The 22,349-nt window shown below is 35.9% G+C and overlaps 1 protein-coding gene and 1 long non-coding RNA gene across 3 annotated transcripts; one reads left to right on the forward strand and one right to left on the reverse strand.

The window, feature by feature from the left end:
• Positions 1–74: 74 nt before the first annotated feature.
• LOC114465803 (uncharacterized) lies at positions 75–3,859 on the reverse strand. Its single transcript, XR_003674348.1, has 3 exons — positions 3,685–3,859; positions 2,071–2,220; positions 75–190 (listed from the first exon to the last, which is right to left on the reverse strand). It is a non-coding gene; the product is annotated as an uncharacterized LOC114465803 (long non-coding RNA).
• Positions 3,663–21,660, forward strand: znf143b (zinc finger protein 143b). 2 transcript variants are annotated; one of them, XM_028451059.1, is made up of 15 exons: positions 3,663–4,105; positions 7,236–7,348; positions 7,420–7,608; positions 8,959–9,039; positions 10,282–10,481; positions 12,322–12,390; positions 12,489–12,605; positions 13,128–13,203; positions 13,316–13,441; positions 15,502–15,681; positions 16,539–16,766; positions 17,466–17,614; positions 18,657–18,809; positions 19,892–20,020; positions 21,312–21,660. In XM_028451059.1, exons 2-15 carry the CDS (start codon positions 7,243–7,245, stop codon positions 21,393–21,395), a joined length of 1,887 nt encoding a protein of 628 aa, XP_028306860.1. In that variant the 5' UTR covers positions 3,663–4,105; positions 7,236–7,242; the 3' UTR covers positions 21,396–21,660. The 2 variants fall into 2 exon arrangements, with proteins under 2 accessions (XP_028306860.1, XP_028306861.1); XM_028451060.1 differs by having other exon boundaries at positions 10,285–10,481.
• Positions 21,661–22,349: the final 689 nt, after the last annotated feature.

A 22,349-nucleotide genomic window follows, 5' to 3' on the forward strand; every position in this document is an offset into this window, starting at 1 on the left:
GTTGGAGGATTGTATGAGGTTGAAAAAAGAGTCTCGAAGAGATGCTTTCCTCAGCAGCGTCTGAATCAGCAGACTTTTAACTGACCCCAGAATGGTGTTAATGCTGTCAGAGACATCCAGGACAAACGTAATGTTACATCCCTGCGTCCCCAGAAACAGAGGAATCAGTGTCCTCCACATGGACTCCATCCTAGCATTAAAATAAAGAACAGACATAGATTATTGCATACATTAACAGCATTATTCATTTATTTTCATCATCTTCCACTTGACATACACAAAGAAAATAAATTACACATGAATTCTGGGGCTAAATACTAAATACAGCTTTTTTAATCATTCTTATCATAACAGAAGTAATGATTTAAAGATCTTGTGATACTGACAACTACACATTCTATTGAAACATGTATCCGTGTTTTTTAGGTTGTCTGTAATGTATGTTGATCCATTTTAACATGATATAGACCAGTGGTTCTCAAACTTTTTCACCTCACGTACCCCCTTTCTCTTTATTCTGAATCCAAGTACCCCCTTTGTCCGACCTCATCATTTTGCTTAGAAAACTATTTAAAAACATAGATCGTAATGATGGAATGAACGAGTGATGAAACACATTTTAAAGAATCTCATTTTGGGAATAAATGGAGAAAAAAAAAAACAATATTTAGTGCAGGGGTTCACAACCTTTTTTGGATCGTGACCCCATTTTTTTTTCTCGATTTAGTTTTTGATCATGTTTAAGCTCAGATTTTTTTTTAAATGCATTTTAGTTAAACTAGATTTATTTTTCACAAAGTTAAGATTGTTTTGTTTTAATGTTGGAAAAAAAAGAATAATAATGAAAACAAATCAAAAATGTATTTCAATTTTTCAGAAAATTTAGGCAACCCCATTTAAAGTTCAGGTAACTCCACGTGGGGTCCCGACCCCAAGGTTGAAATACACTGATTTAGTGGCTCCTGAATAATTATTTCTATATTTTTTATCATTTCTGGTCATCTCTCTCTCTCTCTCTCTCTCTCTCTCTCAAGTACCCCCTGTAGTGTCATTGCGTACCCCTAGGGGTACACGTACCCTCATTTTAAAAACACTGATGGAGACACATCTATCAATAAAGCAAGAAATCTCTGCTTGTGTGTGTGTGTGTGTGTGTGTGTGTCTGTGGCTCAAATATCTCTGCGGTTCAGGGACAGACAGAGCTGAGACTTTCAACATGGCTGCTGCTTGGTTCAAAGGTGTGCAAGGTCAGATTTTTTGCACTGCAATGACACTGTTGATGACTTATTTCATAAAATTGTCCACCGAGAGCAGAGCAAGCACAGTCACTTGCCCGCCAGAGCCAATCACTGGAAAGCTAGGACTGATGACATCATCACTGTGGATGAGCCTTTGCTGGCTTTGATATTGGCCCTGTTAAAGTACTTCAAACATTAATTTGCACACGAGCACGGATAAAGAATGTTATGATTTTGACATACAAACCAGCATGGGTTCGACTTTAAAGAGAGCTGCAAAACTAAACAAGTAAAGGTGTACAACTGAAATCGTACACTTTGTCTGTAGCGGAGTTGGTGATGAAAACAAATCAACAAAATGATGGAGTGAACTTGCTCAGATTAGATTTAAAACATATTATTGGAGTTAATTCTTCTTTTTATTCCAATGCTACCAAAACCTAATTGTCATCTCAAACATAGATAAATATTGCAAATTAATTTCTGTACATTTAAGGGAAATTGTTATATTTAGTTGAATGTCGTACAACGATTCAATAACAGCCTGCTTCTCAGGAAAGTTTATTATTTTCGTGAATGCCTATATATATTATAATGCAGCGAATAAGCAGTAGATGAGATCAAACCATATAAAACTGATATAAATAAAACGAAAGTATATCCAGAAGAAAAACAATGAAGGCTAAAAAGCAGTGTGACCTTATATCAGTGCATTCCATCACATAGCAAAAGTTTAGAAAATGGCAAAAAAAATAATCTGCACACAAGCCTTAGTCTTATTATATTATTGAATGAAATGAAATGTGTCATATAACAGAGCTAGTACACCTACAGTTCTTTGGCTTCCACAGGCAGTTGCAGGCGTCGGTTTCGTCCCACTGTTGACTTTGGTTTCCACGGAGATCCAACCAGTCTGTGTCATGATGTCGACTGGAGGGCTGTTCACCTCCCAGCTATCAGCTCCTGTAACTCTAACCTTTGGCTGGTAAAAGAAAGTTTATTTGTTTTTACAACCATGTAAAGAACATTAAAAAAAGGTGGTGTTACATTACCAATGCTCACGTTTCATATTTACCTTTAATTATGTTTTAAGTTTGGGGTAATTGTTTGTTTGGTACAGTAGACGACAACAGAAAGCATGCAGGAAGGAAGTCTTGAACCCAGAAAAAACTTTAATGAGGAATATGACGTGTTTGCTTTTTAAAATCTGAATTAATAAGACATTCAAAATAAAAAATACTCAACTCGGGTATTAAAACGTTCTGGCGTAATCTATCCAACACGCTATTATCATGGTTTCCAACATTTTTTTGGGTTGTGATCCCATTTCTATATCCCAAATTTCTGGCAACCCCAGAGACTTTTTTTCCTCTAGAATTAGTTTATGATCATATTTGTGTTACTGGTTATACTGAATTTCACTTGTGAAAGTAAAGAATAATACAGTTGATTTACAGATTGTGTAGTGTTTTCATTTAATAAAAGAATAATTGTTATTTAAGCTCTTTGAGCTTTCTGCCTCATCCTCCACTGTATGTCTAATTCTGTGATATTTTGTATTGGTTTTTTTTTTTTTTTTTCAATTGTGCAAAATAGATAAAGAAAAATAGAGATACATAAATCCTTTTTTAAAAATTATTTTATAAAATATAATTTTAAATCTGAATTTTATTTTATTTTTATTATTCCTGGACATTTCAGGTAACCCCGTTTTATTTCCAGGCGATCCCAAGGTAGAAAAATCTTGTATTATAACATAAATTTTAGACATGATTAGTATTTCAATTATTATTATTATTAATAAAACAAATAACAAGGCTTTTGTACTGGGATGGAGACCTGGAACTTTACTGTGTGTGGTTTGCCGGTTCTCCCATGGGTTTTCTCCAGATACTCAGGCTTCCTCTCACAGACGTGTTATATTGTTGTACATAGATTGTGTTTTTCTGTTGTTGTTGTTGTTTTTTTTTTTTTTACATATATAAACAGTTAAAATAGTTATGCACTTTTTAAATAACTATTTAACACTTAAAATAAAAAAAAAACATTAATTAATGTGGAAATGTAACTTCTCACTGATTATTTTATAATTTAGAAAAGGACTCAAATTTTTGTGTTAATACTGGTTTATGAGTTTTTTTTATTAAATAACCTAATTTTGCGGGTGAAAAACATGGACAAAAAAAGGACACATTTTGGCTTCCTAAAAGCTTTTTAAATCCAAGTGTATGCCTCTATTGGGTGCTTTTTAGGTCTGTATAAAATGTCTTTAAATTGTTTGAGGGAAAAGTATGTTAAGTATTGATATGATATCGCAGAGTTGTAAATTGCGTCTTTAAAGTGTAGTTTTCCTCAGACCAGCTCATTTCACTGCATTGCCCACATTGCCCTGTTTTTTCCCACACGACCTTGTTTTCAACATGGATGCCGCAAAATCTCCACGCACATCTCTGTTTATGTCACCAAAGAGCTTATTTGACCGCGTCCAGTTGTTCACATGGAAACGAAATCCACAGTTTAGACCTCCTTTCTTCTCACGGTGAAGTTAAAAAGCTAATTTTTCATTGCAACGAGGCTCTTTTTCAGATTAAAGCCCGAGACAATGCGAAAACGGACGCGGAATGGCGTCTACCAGGGGCCCTGGAAGCTGAATAGTTACATGCACTTCTTTGATGGGTACACGAGTTAACCAATGAGGTTAGGACTTGTGCATGGATAACCAATAATTTTCTCTGTTTGGAGAGTAGGCGGGACCATGCGCTGAGGACCGGGCCGCTGTCCGCGTTCCCGGCTTGTGAACGCTGCTGATCGTTTCCTGTACTGTTGCATGGCGGTCGAACAGGAGGGATTGTTGGAAATTTTCGGAGGTTAGTATATAAATTGGTTTTTTACCCAGTGTGCATTATTCCCTGAGCCTCCTCTGCTGCTAGCGGGACTCACAGGCGAAGGCTCGGATATGGGGAACGGATAGAAATTTGTCGTAAAAGGACAATAAAAGTGACCTGCTCCGAGCCGAAATGCTTATGTTATCATTAATTAGCTCTTGTTGCGTTGCTAGTGTTTTGAACTTGCCTGGAAGCTTCAATGTGTAGAGCTAGCTAGCCCGCTGCTCATTGACACCTATGGAGACTCTACCGAGCACCCTGAACACAACTATAATGTTATTTGTTACTGTCTTGACGATTATTATTATTAGAATCTGCTCGTAGGCCTAAGTGTGAATTCACAGTTTAGATGCGGCTATTAGCATAGTTAGCTAGTTAGCAATGCTAACGTGTAGCAGCTGCAGCGGTGGGTGTCATGATGCTGTGATTATGAAGCCCAGCCTGTGCTGCACTAACACTTGGGATGTTCATATGTTCACATTGGATTTTTATAGTTGTCATAACTTGGAAATGTTGTTGGTTTTTACACGCGTTACAACAAGCGTGCTTTGCCATGTAAAATGATTAAAAACAACTGCAAAATTGCTGACAGTAGATGATAAACGCAAGTGTATGGATCAGAAAGAGTTAGAGGTTAAATTACAAGAAATATCAAACTACATAACTCCACGTGGGACTGAGTATTAATTAAGGATAATCTGTTTTTGTGAAATATTGTTACTTTGCTAGGTAACATTATGTAAACACAACCACAAAAATGCTGACAGTAGGTGGTGATGAATGCTCGTGTATGGATCAGAAAATTATTTTTTTTCTTACAAATTACAATTACAAGAAATATCAAAGTACATAACGCCACGTGGGAGTGATTAGTAATTAAGAATAATCATCTTTATTTCAGACACAGGATGATCCATATCACAATAATTTATAAACACAACACCACAGCAATATAATTTATAACATTAAAATAATGTATTTAATATTCACAATATTGAGCCTGAAGTAAATAACCTAAAAAAGCAACTTCTTGCGTTTTTTGTTGTTTTTTTTCTCTCCTTAGCATCTCTTATGGCAACTGGTCCTAAATCAGCAGTAAAATACACTAAAGACAAATATCTATCATCTAATTTATTTCCTATCTATTGGTTACCTTGTTAGGCTTCCTAATCAATGAAAATATAGGTGTTAATCTGAGCTTTTTTTGTGTCAGTATACCCCTAGATTTTTCAATATTTTTTTTAATGGTAAAATGTGGGAAAAAAACGTGATTCGAAACATATTTTAATAATTAACTACATATGTGTAGAACTGTAACATTGTTCCCCAGTTTTGCGTTAAATTATAGTTGACCATTTTTATATAATTTTCATGGCAAATCAGAATCAGAAATGTTTTAATGGCCAAGTACAGCTTTTAGGACAGTACAAGGAATTTGAAACAACCCAGCAACAGTAATAATAATAATGATAAATATAAAGGATGAGGGATGAAAGTCAATTATCTGAACTCATTTACAATTTATTATGATTGCAATAGATTTTTTTAGAAATACAATTATAATCACGCCATAATTGTAATCAGTTATTAATTATTTTATTACACTTAATGATCCAGCTGGTTTGAAAATGGATGGATGTTTAACCAAGAAGTCTCGTTTTTAAGGGACACCTGGCCAAGATAGGCAGCAGCAAGCATACGAGTACGCAAACAATTTGTTACAATAGTTAAAAATGCATGTTCAAACAATTATAAATTAACAAAATGTAGACGGTTTTAAGAACAAGTGCAAGATATGGAATCGTCCTCATAACTACTAATTACTATCCAGTCCCACATGAAGCTGTGTACTTTTTTTTCGTTGGGAAAAAAGTATGCAACAGATTAACTTGTGGAATAATATTGTTGAAAATGCATTTTCTTCATAAATCAAAGATCCAGATATTAAAAAGACACTGGTTGTAATCCATTTACTGCACAGAATAAAGGATCCTCTTCACATTTTATTATATTAGACTTAAAATAGATGATTTACCATGGTAATCCATATGTCTTTGCGCCTGTTTTCCTGCTGCTGTCGAACCATTTCCACATCACTTCTTGAGTTGTCGTCATATTTACACAAGGAGGGTCAAACTTATTCTAGTTCATAAGGCCATATTTGATCTAATTTGATTTTAAGGGATCAAGGGAAGAATAATTCTTGCATTTTGGTAAAACACATAAATACAAACAAATATTTGCCATCATATACAGCGGTTTGTCTGGGAGACTAAACTGTACTGTTAGTGTTTAATACGTTTGAAAAATAAAAACATAATGCTCAACATACTAGTTTATAAGGGAAAATAGGTGCACATTAGCCAGTATTACTTCTGTTGCTTAGGGAGTATGAGCAGCCTGGCTGCCAGTTTATTTATTGTATTCAGAGACTAAATATGCCAAATTTATTTGTTTAATTCTGATTTTTACTAAGGAAGAACATATAAACTTCACTAAAAACACCTGGGTAAGCAGAAAGAAGACCATGCTACCTCTTCCAACATCTTTTTCAAATAGAATCATTAAATAAAAATGAGACCTGCCACTCTGGTTGAAACACAAGGACTAAAATAAGATGGCATGAAATTGATTTATTAAAGAAACCAAATATAAATCAAAATTGCTGATTAGTCAATAAAGTTTACCAGGTTGTCATTCTAAAATTGATCCCTTCACCACTGTGATGTACCAGTATTTTAAATGTTTGCCTATTCAACTCATGGTAGTGTGCACACAGTGTGCATGGTTTAAATTGTTCAAATTATTCATATTCATCCTATAAATATAAGATTTGATCTTCATAGTACTATTGTAGATGCATTTTTTCTTGATAAAAATTCAAATCACGTCTGTGTTGAGGTCTTTCTTAAGTGTAGTAATGAGGAACATGGGCCATGAAAAAGTCCTTGTTTGATTACTCATACCTTATTTAAGTGTCTGAGTACATTCTATGATTCTAACATAAGTGGTCTTAGTATAATTTATAATAGCTGTCAAAAATAATAGGATCCATTTTTAATGTTCAGTATTTGTGTTCTGACGTGTTCTCCTGCATGTGTCCACCCAACAGCTGAAGCATGCTCTTGGCTCAGATAAACCGGGACTCCCAGGGAATGGCAGAGTTTCATGATGCAGACGGGCAGCCGGTCACTCTGTGCCTGACGGAGGCTGTGGCGGTGGGAGGTCAGCAACTTGTCATAGATGTCGTATCTTTATAGCTGATAGTTTGTAACCATTGTGAAATCCTTTCCTAGATGGTGATCATCTGGAGAGCATGGACACAGTGAGCCTGCAGGCTGTCACTCTCGCTGATGGATCCACCGCGTACATCCAACATGAGTCCAAGGCTGCCTTTTCAGACGGGCATATCACGGACGGTCAGGTGATCCAGCTGGAGGACGGCTCTGCTGCCTACGTACAGCATGTGTCTGTGCCTAAAACAGGTACAGATCATATCCTCATCACATATCAAATCATATTCACATCATATCTGTTAGTGCTCGGCCGTATACTGGTTCATACTGAATACCGGTGTATATTTTTGTTATGATATGAATTTTTAGTATACCGCCGTACTGGTGTATTTGATTACACAACATTCAGAATGCCACGCCACGCCACATTTCAGACTGGACCCTTTTCATAGGAATGGTGCGACTGCGAGGCGGGGGGAAGGTAAACGGTAGCGTTCTGCTGTTAGTTACGGTGTAAATGGATAAGAAAGATGTTGAAAGCTCTGAAGCTGCAGAACTAGTAGAACATGATGACGCAGAAGAACTTGTGCCAAAAAGAAGAGCCGTGTCTGTTGTTTGAAGCTTTACTGTTTTCGGTTAGCTCGGCAGTATTTGTGCTTCCCTGGGGCCGCACTCAAACCAGATGCTGTAGACCGTCTGGTTTTCCTGCCTCAAAATGAGTAAATGTTGAAAAATGTGTGATTATTGTTTCTATTATATATAATAATCCAGTGAGCCAAGGTGCACTTTATATTCCATTTATATGTTCAATACTGGTTTCGAAGCAATACTTTTGAAGGAAGTAATAACTACTGCAAGTTGCATAATTTAGTTTTACCATTTTATTTGTTTGGATGTGTATTATTATATAGACATCAAAGCAATGCAAGTTTTCTTTTTAGATTTACTTGAATACGTGTGTGATGTACCTGGGCTTGAACTAATGCAAATTCCACACCTTTTTGTGTTTATTATGTAAGCCTATGCCTATGCATGCTATTCATTTCACTTTGTTTTGCTATTTATTTGAATGCGTATATACCTCAAAGCCTATATTAATGCAAATTTTCGATTTACTATGTAATGTTCCTGGGCTTGAATTTGAAGCAAAAGTATAATATTGCAAGTTGAACTACTTTTTGTGTTGGTTTTATAAAAGATGTTAAAGATGAAATTTGCACAGTAAAAGTTCTGTTTTGACTGAAATAGTGTTTGCATTCTGATTCCTCACTTCATTAGAATCATAAGTGGCTTTTCTTTGTAAACAGCATCATTTTCTGGGGCCATGCAAACTTGTATTACTACTAGTGTGGAATTATTCTACAATATTCACTCATCATAACAGTAAAATAGACCATCTTAAGTCAATCTACTGCAGTAATTCATCTCTCAACCGGTAGAAAATGCTGGGAACACTTGATTATACATGAAAAAAACAAATACCGTCATATACTGTGAAGAAGTAATTTCCTCCTGGGATAAATAAAGTATTTCTGATTTTGATCATAGGCATTGCAGCTTTGAGATGGATTTAGTGATGGAGTTTCTTTTGTATTTAAGGAGGTGACAGTTTACAACTTGAAGACGGGCAAGCGGTTCAGCTGGAGGATGGAACAACGGCCTATATTCACGCACCCAAAGGTAACACCATTATCATATTAGAGCTGGGCGATACGGACCAAAACTCATGTCTCAATAGTTTTTTAAATCGACGATATACGATATAAATCTTGATATTTTTCACTCAAAAAAGTGTGACCAGAAAAACAATTCTGGTTAAATTTGCTGAAGCAAAATGACACTCAGGCACATTTATTAACAAACAGCTGCACAATATGTGCCACTTTTGACTTTTTCTCCTCTAAGGGACAGCACGTGTGAGTATAGTGTGGTTTGTTCAGGGCAGGGGTCTGCTACCTGTGGCTCTGGAGTCACATGTGCCCCTTTGACCCATTTGCAATGGCTCCCCATAGCTTTAAAAAAAATATTAAAATAATGAATTGTCTTTTCTTACAGAGGGCATTGATGATTACTAATGACATTAACTTCAAATAAAATTATGAGAAACCTATTTGTTAACCTAAAAATGAATCACATTGTGTAATAACTCTGCCACCTTCCTACTTCACCTCCTTCAGAGGACAAATTGAAATTTCAAAACATCCTATTTATTATTTATTATTATTAGTGTTTTTGCACATTTTCACTGAAAAAAAAAATTGCAGTGTTACACACTGCCATCATAAAATAAAGTGCAACAAGTTTCTTTTCACCGAAACTACTGTGTAGAAGTTTCAAAGTAAACACAACGGCATTGTAACAACTGTAAGTGAGAACATTAAGGATCAGTCATCCTGAGTTACTGACAATGCACAAATAAGAAAAAATATTAATCCTATTGTATCAGTTTAAATACTGATCTGAACAGATTATGTGAAAATAAAATGTGCATACATAAATATTGCAGGCATTACACACTGCCATCATAAAATCAAGTACATCAAAAAACCATTGCAACACATTGAAAGCATTCTTACCACCACTGAAATATTGCACAAATACACAGAAATATTGATTAAATATCACAAAAATCAGTACCCAAAAAATCACGACATATTGTGAAATCAATTTTTTTTCACACCCTAGCCAACATGCTACGTTGCAAGAAATGAGCAATTAGCATGTGTTGGCCGACGTGATCGTGTGTTATCAAATTCAAGTTATTTTTGGTAAATTTCGAAAAGCTCCTAAAGCATGGATGAGGCTCCACTGCAACAATTGTGCCATACCAATAATTTTCTATAGCATTTTAAGACCAAAACTTATTTCCCCTAAAATCTTGTAATCTAATAATTGCTTCTATTTTTTCTTTGTGGTTTTAAGTAGATTCATACGATCAGGGCAGCCTGCAGGAGGTGCAGCTGGAAGATGGCAGCACAGCCTACATCCAGCATGCAGTCCACATGCCCCAGACCAACACCATCTTAGCCATTCAGGCCGATGGCACCATCGCAGACCTGCAGGCTGATGGCACAGCCATCGACCACGAGACCATCAGCGTGTTGGAGCAGTACGCCACCAAGGTAGACACGCTGCAGCTTCACAACCCTTCAATGTCGTAGCTGGAAAAAGAGACAAACAACGATTCCTTTTAAAGAGTTTCTTGTAGGGATGTAATGATTCACTCAACTCCCGATTCTATTCACGATACTAGGTTCACGATACGATTCTCTCATGATTTATTTTACAAAATGGGACTGTCGACAAATGATGATTGAAAAATATTCCTTTATTTTTTTTGGAGAAAAAACTACAAAATACTGTACTGTTTTTCTTTTATTCTTCATTGTCAAAAGAATCCCTTGATAGACTATTCAAAACAATGCAATTTAACTAAAAATAAATCTTGAATGAAATAACTAAAGGAATAATACAAATGAAGAAGAAGCCTATTAATTTAAATTCTAGTTCTATAGTAAACAATGCAAAACTGCATAATAGTTCTTTTTCTTTTTAAAAGTGCAACTGAAACTGTATTTTGTGCCTTAACAATTAGACTTAAAAAAAAAAAAACAGTCTGCATTGTTTTTACGTCAGATATTTGTTTGGACCAGCAGAGGATGCTGCTAACCCAGTGGTCGGTTAGGATGCTGCTATTCTGTGCAGTGAAGAAGAGATGCTACGCTAGTAGACAGAGCTGATAGAAAAACGTGACTTTTACAGATACTCACGTAATATTACAGATACCCTTTAGGCGCTAAAGGGGTAAGGAATCATTTATGAATATGTTTAAGAGTAGAAGGCGGCCAGAAAGAAAGTAGTAGCAGATTCCGCCCGCCGCCTCAGCATTTGGACAAGAGAAGGATAAATATATAGCGCCCTCTGCTGTTTAAAAAAAGTACTGCGATTCAATTTTCAGAGAATCGATGTGAACCATGATACCTATGAATCGATTTTTAACTGCCTTACGATTAATCGTTACATCCTTAGTTTATTGTGGTTTCAACATTTTAAAAGTAGTAAACGGTTACCGTTTTATTAAGTGAATTTACCATAGAGATCAGTTAATGCATATATGATTAAACACTGAGTACGATAGTTAATGTACTGTTGTTGTTTTTTTTGTTTTTATTTTTAACACCTGTCAGTGTTCAAAAGAATGACGATGCACTGAGTCATAATTAAATATTATGTAATTCATGAGACTTGTGAGTGTTTTGAGGAAAAGTTAATGCACGATTTCCTTATCTAGTCATATTACTGATTGAAAACCCATAGGAAACTGTGATCATCTCATGAAAAAGTACGATTTACATTAAACACAATGATTTTCTGATTAATAGGTACTCATTTGTATCTATTTAAAATAAAACATTTATCATGATAATCAGTTTATTTTCCTTTAAAAGGCCACTTTATAACCGTAGATGGTGAGGAAATGTATGTATGATGGTTACATTAGTGTGTTTTTGACTTATTTCTGAGTGTCTCAAAGTGTCACAAATTAGGATTGTATGATTTTAAATGACATCTTTGATTAAAAAAAAAAATAGCGAGATTTCATATGAGTGTATCTGCAGACTAAGCAGTAGGTAAACCAAGCCGACACTTAAACCTGGTTTGGGAGCAGGTTTGCAGTACTGACTTTGTTTCCATGGCAACTAAGATGTTTTCTATGTGATGAAACTGTTCCAGTTACATCCTGGCTTAACTGAGCCGGACCCTTAGGTTTAATCCTGAGCTGGGTTTGATGAAATACACCCTGGAAAAATGTCAGGCCTTGAAAACATACCCAGAGTTATGTTTGTTGATGTGATGCTTTTATCCAACAATGTGGCACGTCATTAGCAGCAACAGTCTTTTATTATTATTACACGTCCCTGTTCTTAATAAGGAGCTACAGTATTTTGATTTGTTTTTCAGGTGGAGAATATTGATAACTCTTTAGGGTCCTATGGGAGAGTGGAAACTGACAGTGGTGTCCACATGCGGGTAAACATAATTTTTTTTTATTGTTATTTTTCCTGTTTTATTTATTTAGTTGCGAGTTAGTAATTATTAACTTCTAAGTTAATGTTCTTGTTCTTCAGATTGTTTTACAAGGTCAGGACAACAGGCCTGGAAAAGTCTCACAAGTAGGAGAAAAGTCATTTCGCTGCGAATACGAAAACTGTGGGAAGCTCTACACCACTGCACACCACTTAAAGGTAACCGTGGGGGGGGGGATGGGTGTCTGCCAGTATGCACAGTACCGAGTGTATCTATGTGGGACGTTTGTGTGTGTGTGGGGGATATAAGCTCACTACATTCCACATGACTGTCTTTTTCTTAGTCAATTATTTGCTTTCCTTCTTAGTTTCTGAGAGACTGTTTTGTGTTTCCATGCTGCAGGCAGGGTTGGGGTCAGTTATAATTTTTAATTGTGTAATTGATAATTAATTACAATTATGGCATAATTTTAATTATAATTTTTAAAAAGATGTTGCTGTCGTAGTTGTAATTGAGTTTAGATACTTGACTTTGTAATTGCCATGTGAAAAGTCCATAAAATATGTTATTTATAATTATAATAATTAATGTTATGAAAATTAATAATTAGAATTTAACGCAAAACTAATTGACTTTTTGAGGATAAAAAAATGGTTGTAATTGGGAAAAATGCTGGTCACTGTAATCGTAATTGAAAATGTAATTGTAACTGAAAAATGTAATTGATCCCAACCATGCAGGTACACGAACGCTCCCACACCGGAGATAAACCGTATATCTGCGACTGTCCAGGGTGCGGGAAAAAGTTTGCAACAGGTAATGTTAAGTCTTTTTTGGATTGTTTTTTTTTTCTTTCTTCGTTTTATTTTTTTCTGCAATAAAACACATGAATACCTTTAACAAACCTTTGATTAACTGACATTTTAAGGGTATGGACTGAAGAGCCACTTACGCACGCACACGGGTGAGAAGCCATACAGATGTCAAGAGTTGAACTGCAAAAAGTCTTTCAAAACATCTGGAGATCTACAGAAGCACACACGCACTCACACGGGTATGTAAGCACTTCAAGTGTGTATTTTTTTAAATCCTTCTCTTATGAAAGCATTTGAGCTGTTTTTCATCCACGTGTTCTAATCATAGCTGTAAACATGGCATGTCATGTTGCAATGTGGTCCAACTGACAGTGTTAGTGTATAGCCCTGTTGTTCTATCTTAGTTAAACTTATTTTTATGCATCGACATGGTGTTTTTTCACAAACAGCCTGAGGCCAAACTGATGCTTGTTTTCCCTCACATTCAATTTTTTTTTTTTTTTTTATGCTGTCATTTTAAAACAAGCATTTTAAGACTGGATGAGGAAATTTCATGTACACAGTGAACAGCGTAGTCCTTAAACCAGTGGTCATACATATCACACATTTCTGGCGACATCGAGAGACATTTTTTCTCTAAAATTAGTATGGATGCACCGAAAATTCGGTGGCGGACTTCGGCCGAATATTGCAAAAAAAGCCACATTCAGCTTTTGGTTTGGTGAGGTAAAAGCAAGGCAGAATAGTAGCGTATGACGCAATCAAACAACGTACAGTGATTTTTGAGTCGGAAAAGTGTGTGCGTGTTGCTGCAGAACCAGCAACAGCTCCTAATTTCCACACAAACACAGCCAGACTCTCTCCTTACCGCTCTCCGTCGTCTGTCACCGCATAAACTGTCCATTTCCGTAACCGAGTGTGTTGTTAGTGCTGGGAGCCACGAATCCGTAAACATCCCCATCATTTCCTCCCTTACACTGCACCGGGTCTCTCTGCATAGACTGGTGTAGCATTAGCACGGAGTGCTAACAGCTGATGTGTGTAAACAAGGGGTTCGTGGCTCCAAGCAGTGACTCCTAACACGATTGGCAGCAGAAAAAGTAGTGCAGTTTGTATCTCCATATATGGCAATAAAGTATAATATATATTCTATAATAAACAGCAGTGTTTGTTTTAAGCTGTTATGGGAGGAGCTCACATTCTAGGAGGCGTGTTTGGTGACGTCACCTACCAACGTGGGCAAAATCCAACTCGCCTGTTTAAAGGTGACTTTGTTTTTACAAAATGTGGAATAACAAGGGAGGGAGTAAACTTTTTCAACTCTGTCTGAATGAGGCTAAAGGATGTATATCACTGTAGCAAAACCATTAGAAAGTGATTTTTTTCATCATTCCTTCCCTTTAATGCACTTAAGTTTTTTTGGGATGCGTGTTTTGTTTTATTTGAAGGGCTAATATAAAGGAAAAACATCGTTGTACTTTTTTTGAAAAGCAAAGGCTACTGGAATATTTAAAAAATGCCATAATATTCAATAAACATTTACTTTATTTAAAAAACATGTCCATAAATGTATTCTAGGCTATTTATGCATTATTAAAAAAAATAGTGAAAAACTTAACAACCGTATTCGGTATTCGGACAAGCGTTTATATTTTATTCGGCCTCAAATTTTCATTTCGGTGCAACGCTAAAAATTAGTTTTCGATTGGGTTTGTGATACTGTTACAAATACAGAATAGCCAGTATTAATGTACAAAGTGGCAATATGTGCTTGCTCAAATATTTTAACTAATTTATATTTGAGAAAGTATAGAATACAGTTGTTTGAGATTGTGTGGTTTATTTGAAAAATAAATTGAGCTTTCTGCTTCTTCCTGCACTGTATATCTATTTCTGTGATATTATGTCTTGTTTTTTTTAATTCTGCAAAATAGTTAAATACATATAAATATATATAAACAGAAAACGTGATTCTAATCAGTCATTCTTTTTAATTTATTATTAGGCAAGGCCAGGCAAATTAATTTGTATAGCACATTTCATACGCAAGGCAATTCAATGTGCTTTACATGATCACAAAGTTCAACAGAAAACATTCAGTAAATTAGTAAAAACATTAAATCAAAAATAACAATTAAAAATCTCACTCTCAATCATACGCGGTAGAGAAAAAGTGCCATCACTAGACATTTCAGGTGACCCCATTTTATATCCAGGAGACTCCACATGGGGTCACGATCCCAAGGTTGAAAAACCCTGCATTGATCATTTCAATAAAATCTACATTGCTTACTTGCAGGAGAGAAGCCTTTTAAGTGCCCAGTTGAAGGCTGTGGCCGTTCATTTACCACGTCTAACATCCGTAAAGTCCACATCCGCACACACACCGGAGAGCGACCGTACTACTGCTCTGAGCCCAGCTGTGGGCGCTCCTTCGCCAGTGCCACCAACTACAAGAACCACATGAGGATTCACACAGGTGTGTTTAACTTTATTATTTAAGACTATAGGTGAATTTTTGCTTTCAAATTGTTCAAACTGAAAGCAGAAGTGTTCTGCAGAGGAAGTTTAATAATCACTGCTGTTGTAATTTATATATTAATTAATGAGTCAATCTGAACAGGTTTGGGGTCAACTATAGTTGTAATTGATAATGAATTGCAATTATTGGGTTAAAAATCTGTTGTTGTCATAATCGTAATTAAATTGTAATTGAGTTTAGAAAATTTACTAAAATTGTCAATTATAGTTTAACGCTGCACTGGGGAACCATGTTACAGTTCTGTGTGGTTCTACACATATGTAGTTAACAATTATTAAAATATGTTTCATATCAAGCTTTCCCACATTTTACCTTTTAAAAAAATCTAATGGTATATTGACACAAAAATATTCAAACCTATATTTTCATTGATTAGGAAGCTTTACAAGGTAATTTACAGCTGATTTAGGACCCGTTATCATAGGAGATGCTAACAGAAAGCTAACACAAAGAGGAAGGTTACCTTTTATTAGGGTGTTTTATTTCAGGCCCAGTAATTGTGATTAATTGTAATTGAACGTAATAATAATTGACTTTCTGATGATAAAATATAATTGGAATTTAATTGTAATTGGAAAAAATGCTGATCATAATTGAATTGTAATCGAACATGTGTAATTGTAACTGAAAAATTAAATTTACCCCACCCCTGGTTCCCATCGTTTACAATGTGTGAAATAAATAACAATAAAGCTGAGAACCCGTGTATTATATTAAGACAGATTTTTTACAACGTCTCAATGAAGACTTTCACAAACAAACGGAAGTAATTGTGAATGCTCTGCTTGTTCCAGGAGAGAAACCCTATGTGTGTACAGTGCCTGGCTGTGAAAAGCGCTTCACGGAATACTCCAGCCTCTACAAACACCACGTGGTCCACACGCCTTGCAAACCTTACAACTGCAACCACTGTGGGAAAACCTACAAGCAGATCTCCACGTTGGCCATGCACAAGCGCACGGCGCACAATGACAACGAGCCCATCGAGGAGGAGCAGGAGGCGTACTTTGAACCTCCAACAGGTCCGTCTGAACACAAGCTGCTTTGGCGTTTTTTTTTTTTTCTTTAAAGAGTAACTAAACCCCTGTTTTCTCCTGACCTGCCACGAGAAGGAAAATTTAAAAAAAATGCTTTGATTATGGGCGGGGCTTCTGGAGCAGTTAAGACACGTCCAGTCTATAGTATTAAAATCTTTAATGAACAATTTACACTATACCTCTCTATTCACTCTTTTCTCAATCCAACCCACTCACAGATAATAAAGCCCACAGATGATAGTTTTCATAAAAAGTGCTTGTTTGTGAGCAAGATGGTCCTAAAACGTCACATGATCTTGTTCTCAGCAAATAGCAAAAATCAATTGCAATAGCTGGGTTTCAACCCATAGAGGGCAGTCACTCTGACATTTTACAACAAAATATGCCAAATTAAAATATTTTAACTAAAATGTTGAGAGTTGGACCAGGATCAATAAACGGCACTACTTCATACTCAAATACATTTGTAATCAGCAGAAAAAAGTGATTTAGGGGTTTAGTTCCTGTTTAACCATGATTTGCGGAATTCAAAATATTAAATAATGACAGAGTATTGATGAATTATTGTCCAAAAAGAGCGTCATGTTGTAATATTTTGCTTTTGTTGGTTTACGACAGCGATAATCTTTATTTATTTGTTGATATTTTGAATGACAAATATTTCCTTTTTGAATTTCAAAACAGATGCCATTGATGACCCAAATGCCAGTTACGCAGCGACTGTGGTCGACTCCGAGGAGTCCGGTTTGGATCAGGGTCCAATGGATGGCACAGACATGGTTTGTCAGCAGCACGTTGCCTTGGTAACGCAGAATGATGGCACCCAGCAACAGGTGAGCGGCAAACTTTAAACATTGATATAAAATGAAGATTTGTAAAAGGCAGCTCGGTGATGAATGATGATCTTTGTTTTACCCATTAGGAAAAAATAACCCTCTACTGCTAGGGTTTGGTAGCATTTGGATTTTAACGATTCAGATTGTCAGTTTCGATTCCTGTTCTAAACGATTCTCGATTCCAATTCTTTGATTTGTGTAGGTCAACAGGTCACAGATTGCACAGGATACATTTTTCATTTAAAAAAAACCTTTACACAGGCCATTTTTATTAATCCACTTAGTTGATAAAGTTTAATTTGGTTGCTGTACTGTAACTAGGGTGTTCAATTACAAAGGTCCCCAACTGCTACTGTAAAACTGAAACTTGCTGAAATACAGTAACTCTACAAACAAGTTGGCAGCAGTTTAAAAAACAAAGAGCTGCAGCCCAGGTAGATGTATATGAAACAAAATAAAACAAACTCAAACCCTGCCTCAAACCTCCACAAAGTTTAGAGGCTCAAAGTCACCAACAGGTGGTGCTGTAGAACCAGCCAAATATCCACATTATGCTCCAATAATTGTTCTTCATACTGTATTCACAATACCTACCAGATCATCTCCAAAATCTATAGCGTTCTGCCTTTTAACATTGTTTATAGTTCACAGAGAGAGATCACAGAGCCGCGTGGAACATGATTGGCTAGGTTAGATCTGACAGCTTCTCAGGGCAAAATAAAGCAGTTGCAACTTGAAAGCAAATGAGGTTCATTAATAAAGTTTCTAAAATCTAATTTAATCTAATCCAACACGTGAGATCGTTTGCAGTGGAAACATGTTGTGGTTTTTCTCTTCCATCAGTCCACAGGGTGTTGTTGCTTTTCCACTCATCCATCCGTACATTCATTTTCAGACCCACTTATTCCTGTTTTGTCAGGTTCGCGGGGGTCTGCCCATGCCAATCTCCAGCTCTCATTGGGCGCTGGATCGGGTGCCAGTCTATTGCTTTTCCACTCAGTAAAGCTAAATTATCTTTATATAATTTGTTTCCTCTCAGGTGAGTATCTCCGAGGCTGACCTACAGGCAATGGGTGGCACCATCACCATGGTAACCCAAGAAGGAACAACCATAACCATTCCGGCCCACGAACTGGCGACGCAAGGTGCTCATTCCGTTACCATGGTAACAACAGACGGCTCAGAGGAACAGGTAAACGAATGCCTCGAGGCTCAGTGGACTGAACAGAAATAATCTCAGATTTAATCCCCACCCCCCTTAAATAAAATAAAAGCTCAAGTTAATATCATTGTGCAGGTGGTCACTGTGTACAACAGTGGTTCTCAACCTTTACGGTCTGTGACCCCCAAAATAAAGGTTCCAGATATTGGTGACCCCCACTGTAGCTGAAGGTGGTTGAACACAGACATGAACAATGAAGAACAGTCATGTGGAGACAGGGCCATCTATAAGGGGGGATAAAGGGGAGAGATTTTTGGGGTCCATCCATAAAGTGAGCTAAATAATGGTCCATTGTTCTATGAATCTGTGATAACCACATTTATTTATTCATCTGAATAATATCCACTGTTATCCAAGAACGTTTATTATTATTTGCACCATAGTATATAGTCATCTTAAAGATGTCAAGCCTTGTTTTAATCAGAAATAAAATGGGTTAAAAGTGACCAAAAATGGTGGAAAAGGTGGTGAAATGGAATTTTAAAAACCACAGAAATAAGTTAAAAGTTGCAAATTAGAGTGGCCAAAAACAGACAAAGTGTTAGAAATTGTTCAAAGTGTCAATATTGGCTTAAAAGTGGCAGACAAAAGTAGAAACAATTAGTTTAAACTGGCAAATAATGGGCATGACAAATGATAAATGTGGTTAAATTGGCACAAAAATAAGCATGAAATGTGGTGAAAAGGAGTTAAAAGTGACATTAAATGTCTTCAAAGTGGAAAAAGTTGTGCAGAAAAGTTCTTGAAATTTAATGGGGAAGTGACAGAAATTAGAGCAATGTAGCAAAAATGCATTAAAAGGAATAAAAATATGGCAAGAAAAAGTGATGAAAATAGGTTAAAATATGGAAAGTTTGGTGAAGTTGCAGAAAAAGGGTAAAAATAAGCAAAAATTGACTCAAATCATTCAAAAAAATATTCTTAGTTTCTTTAAGGCATCTGGTGACGCCCTCCCAGTGTGTCACGACCCCAAGGTTGAGAACCCGTGGTGTACAAGTCACCAACCTTTCTACAGCTGTGTGAGCTCAGTGTGATGTTTGTGTCGCCCTAAGGTGGCCATCATGACCCCCGACATGACCGCGTTTCAAACGGTGGAGGAGGCGAGCTACGGACAAATGCAGGATGATATTCAACCCGTCACGTTGTTGGCCACCTCCAATGGCACACACATCGCTGTGCAGGTTAGTGGTCTGACAGACTGGTGGGCTGGGCTCAGATTTATTAGCAGCACAACTGGCTGCAGCTGCATTTAAAAGGCAGAGAAATGTTGTATATTTAAAGTTAGTTTTTTTTCCCTAACATGATAAATTATTTTGTTTATAATTGTGATTACAATATTGATGAAAATCATTGTGATTATTATTTTGGCCATAATCGTGCAGCCCTAAGCCCAACTTTGGGAACATAACAGTGTTTATGAGTTTAGAGAATAGGTTAAACATAAATAAATAAAATAGAACAACATTCTTCTTTTTTGGTTATTTGCATGTTGCAACCAACTTGCATATCGCCACCTACTGTACAGGTTCATGTTTTATTTCATTTATTTCCATAAAAGAACATTGGTAACCGTGTGAGTTTATAAACCAACTGTAGAAAAACTGTAATAGTAATTGCCATGGAAATTCTATAAACGCTGTCATTAACAATTTAATCAAACGCAAACTGGATTAAAACACGAACCCCAAAACTATTAATACCAATACTTTCATTGATTAGGAGGCCTAACGAGGTAACCAAGCAATGAAAAACAAATTGGATGATAAATATTTTAGTTTATTTTACAGCTGATTTCAGACATGGTTTAAAAGGTAAAAGATGCTAACAGAAAGCTAACACACAAGAGGAAGGCTAAGTTTTATAGGGTTATTTATTAAAGGCTCAGTAATTAAGAATGAAATTGTCATTGACTTTCAGAGGAAAAATAATTTAGATTTTATTTTTTATTGGGAAAAAATGCTGGTTACTGTAATTGTAATTGAACATGTATATTTGTAATTGACCCCAACCTTGCATCAAATAAACAATAAATAATAAGTTAAATGTTTGTTACAGATTGTAAATAAATGTTGGAGATGCAATGATAAATTTAAAGATGTGTTCCAGAATAAAAAATAAAAAAGACCTAAAAGTGATAGGATGGGGCTTCTTGGAGAGGTAAATGATTTACTTTGATTGACTAATGAAAGAAATGTCTGAGCTGCTCAGCTTTGATGAGGACACACAAATGTAATGAGTTTGTTTGTTTACCACAATTTCCACTTATTCATGGCATATCTGTTTTATTGTAGAGAGAAAGCCTGTTTTCTTCTTTCTCTCATGTTAATTACAATGGGACCATTTGCCTCCCACTGTGTTCCCTCATGTGATGGTCATCCCTGATCATTCAGAGCTCATATTGTTTCCTAAGTGGACTGATGGGTCGCCTGCAGTGGTTTATGGTGCTCACATGATCTCTTTGTTTCCCTGTAGCTCAGTGATAAACCTTCACTGGAGGAAGCCATCAGAATAGCGTCGAGAATACAGCAAGGAGAGTCACCTGGTCTGGATGATTGATGGTTTTACCAGTGAGACTGTTTCAAATGGAGTTCATTCATTAAAAAAATCACGAGTCTTCCGCAATCATTTTTTTTGTTGTCTTGAAAAAGACGTAGCTTTTATGTGTACATAGGATTTTGATAAATGAACGTATGCTATTGTATATTGTCCCTCAATTAAATAGAAGGGACTGGGAGAAAACGCTTTCTAATGTCTATGTTGCACATTGAGGTGCAGTGTACAGCTAATGCTATTTGTAATAAAAGAAAAGTGTGAAAAATTACATTGTGGATTATTTTAAAGGGTCTGGCTTTGAATTGTGCATGTTTTTTTTTTTTGTTTTTTTAAATTTTTAATTAAATTGACACCAGCTATAGAAATATTAAAAACAAAGCATTATGTAATTAGTCGAATATGAGACAGTGAAACATTTCAAATAGTAAAGATGATGAGATGCACACTGAAAAAAACCTGTGGGTTTGTTGGTGAATTTTAACCATTAGTGTAAAGTGTTCCCCTTAAACCAGATTAACTCGTTCTGTTGCTTTTGTTATTTTAGATAATCCCTTTTCTTCTAGTTCACTGGTTTCCACAGACAAACAAACCTTATAAACCCTATTTTTACACTTTCCAACATTTATTATCTTTAAAAAAATGTGATCATGTTCTCATGATCACATTTATACAAGCTGGTAGTATCCTGCATTCATAACCTTACAATCCCAAACTAATAATCACAACAATTTAGTGATTGTAATCAATAAATCATGAAGGGATTTGACAAATCTATGGTTTATGTGACAGAAATATGTTTTTTTTTTTCATAATTATTTGAGGTTAGTTTGTCTTGGTTTATTGACAGCATGAATATGTTGGCCATATTGACAATCTAAGGGATTCATCCACGACTCATTCACATGATGAGATTATTTCAGACATATTGAAATACATTACAAGGTTTGTAACATGTTT

Source organism: Gouania willdenowi, chromosome 6 (assembly GCF_900634775.1).
Source record: "Gouania willdenowi chromosome 6, fGouWil2.1, whole genome shotgun sequence".
NCBI lineage: Eukaryota > Metazoa > Chordata > Actinopteri > Blenniiformes > Gobiesocidae > Gouania > Gouania willdenowi.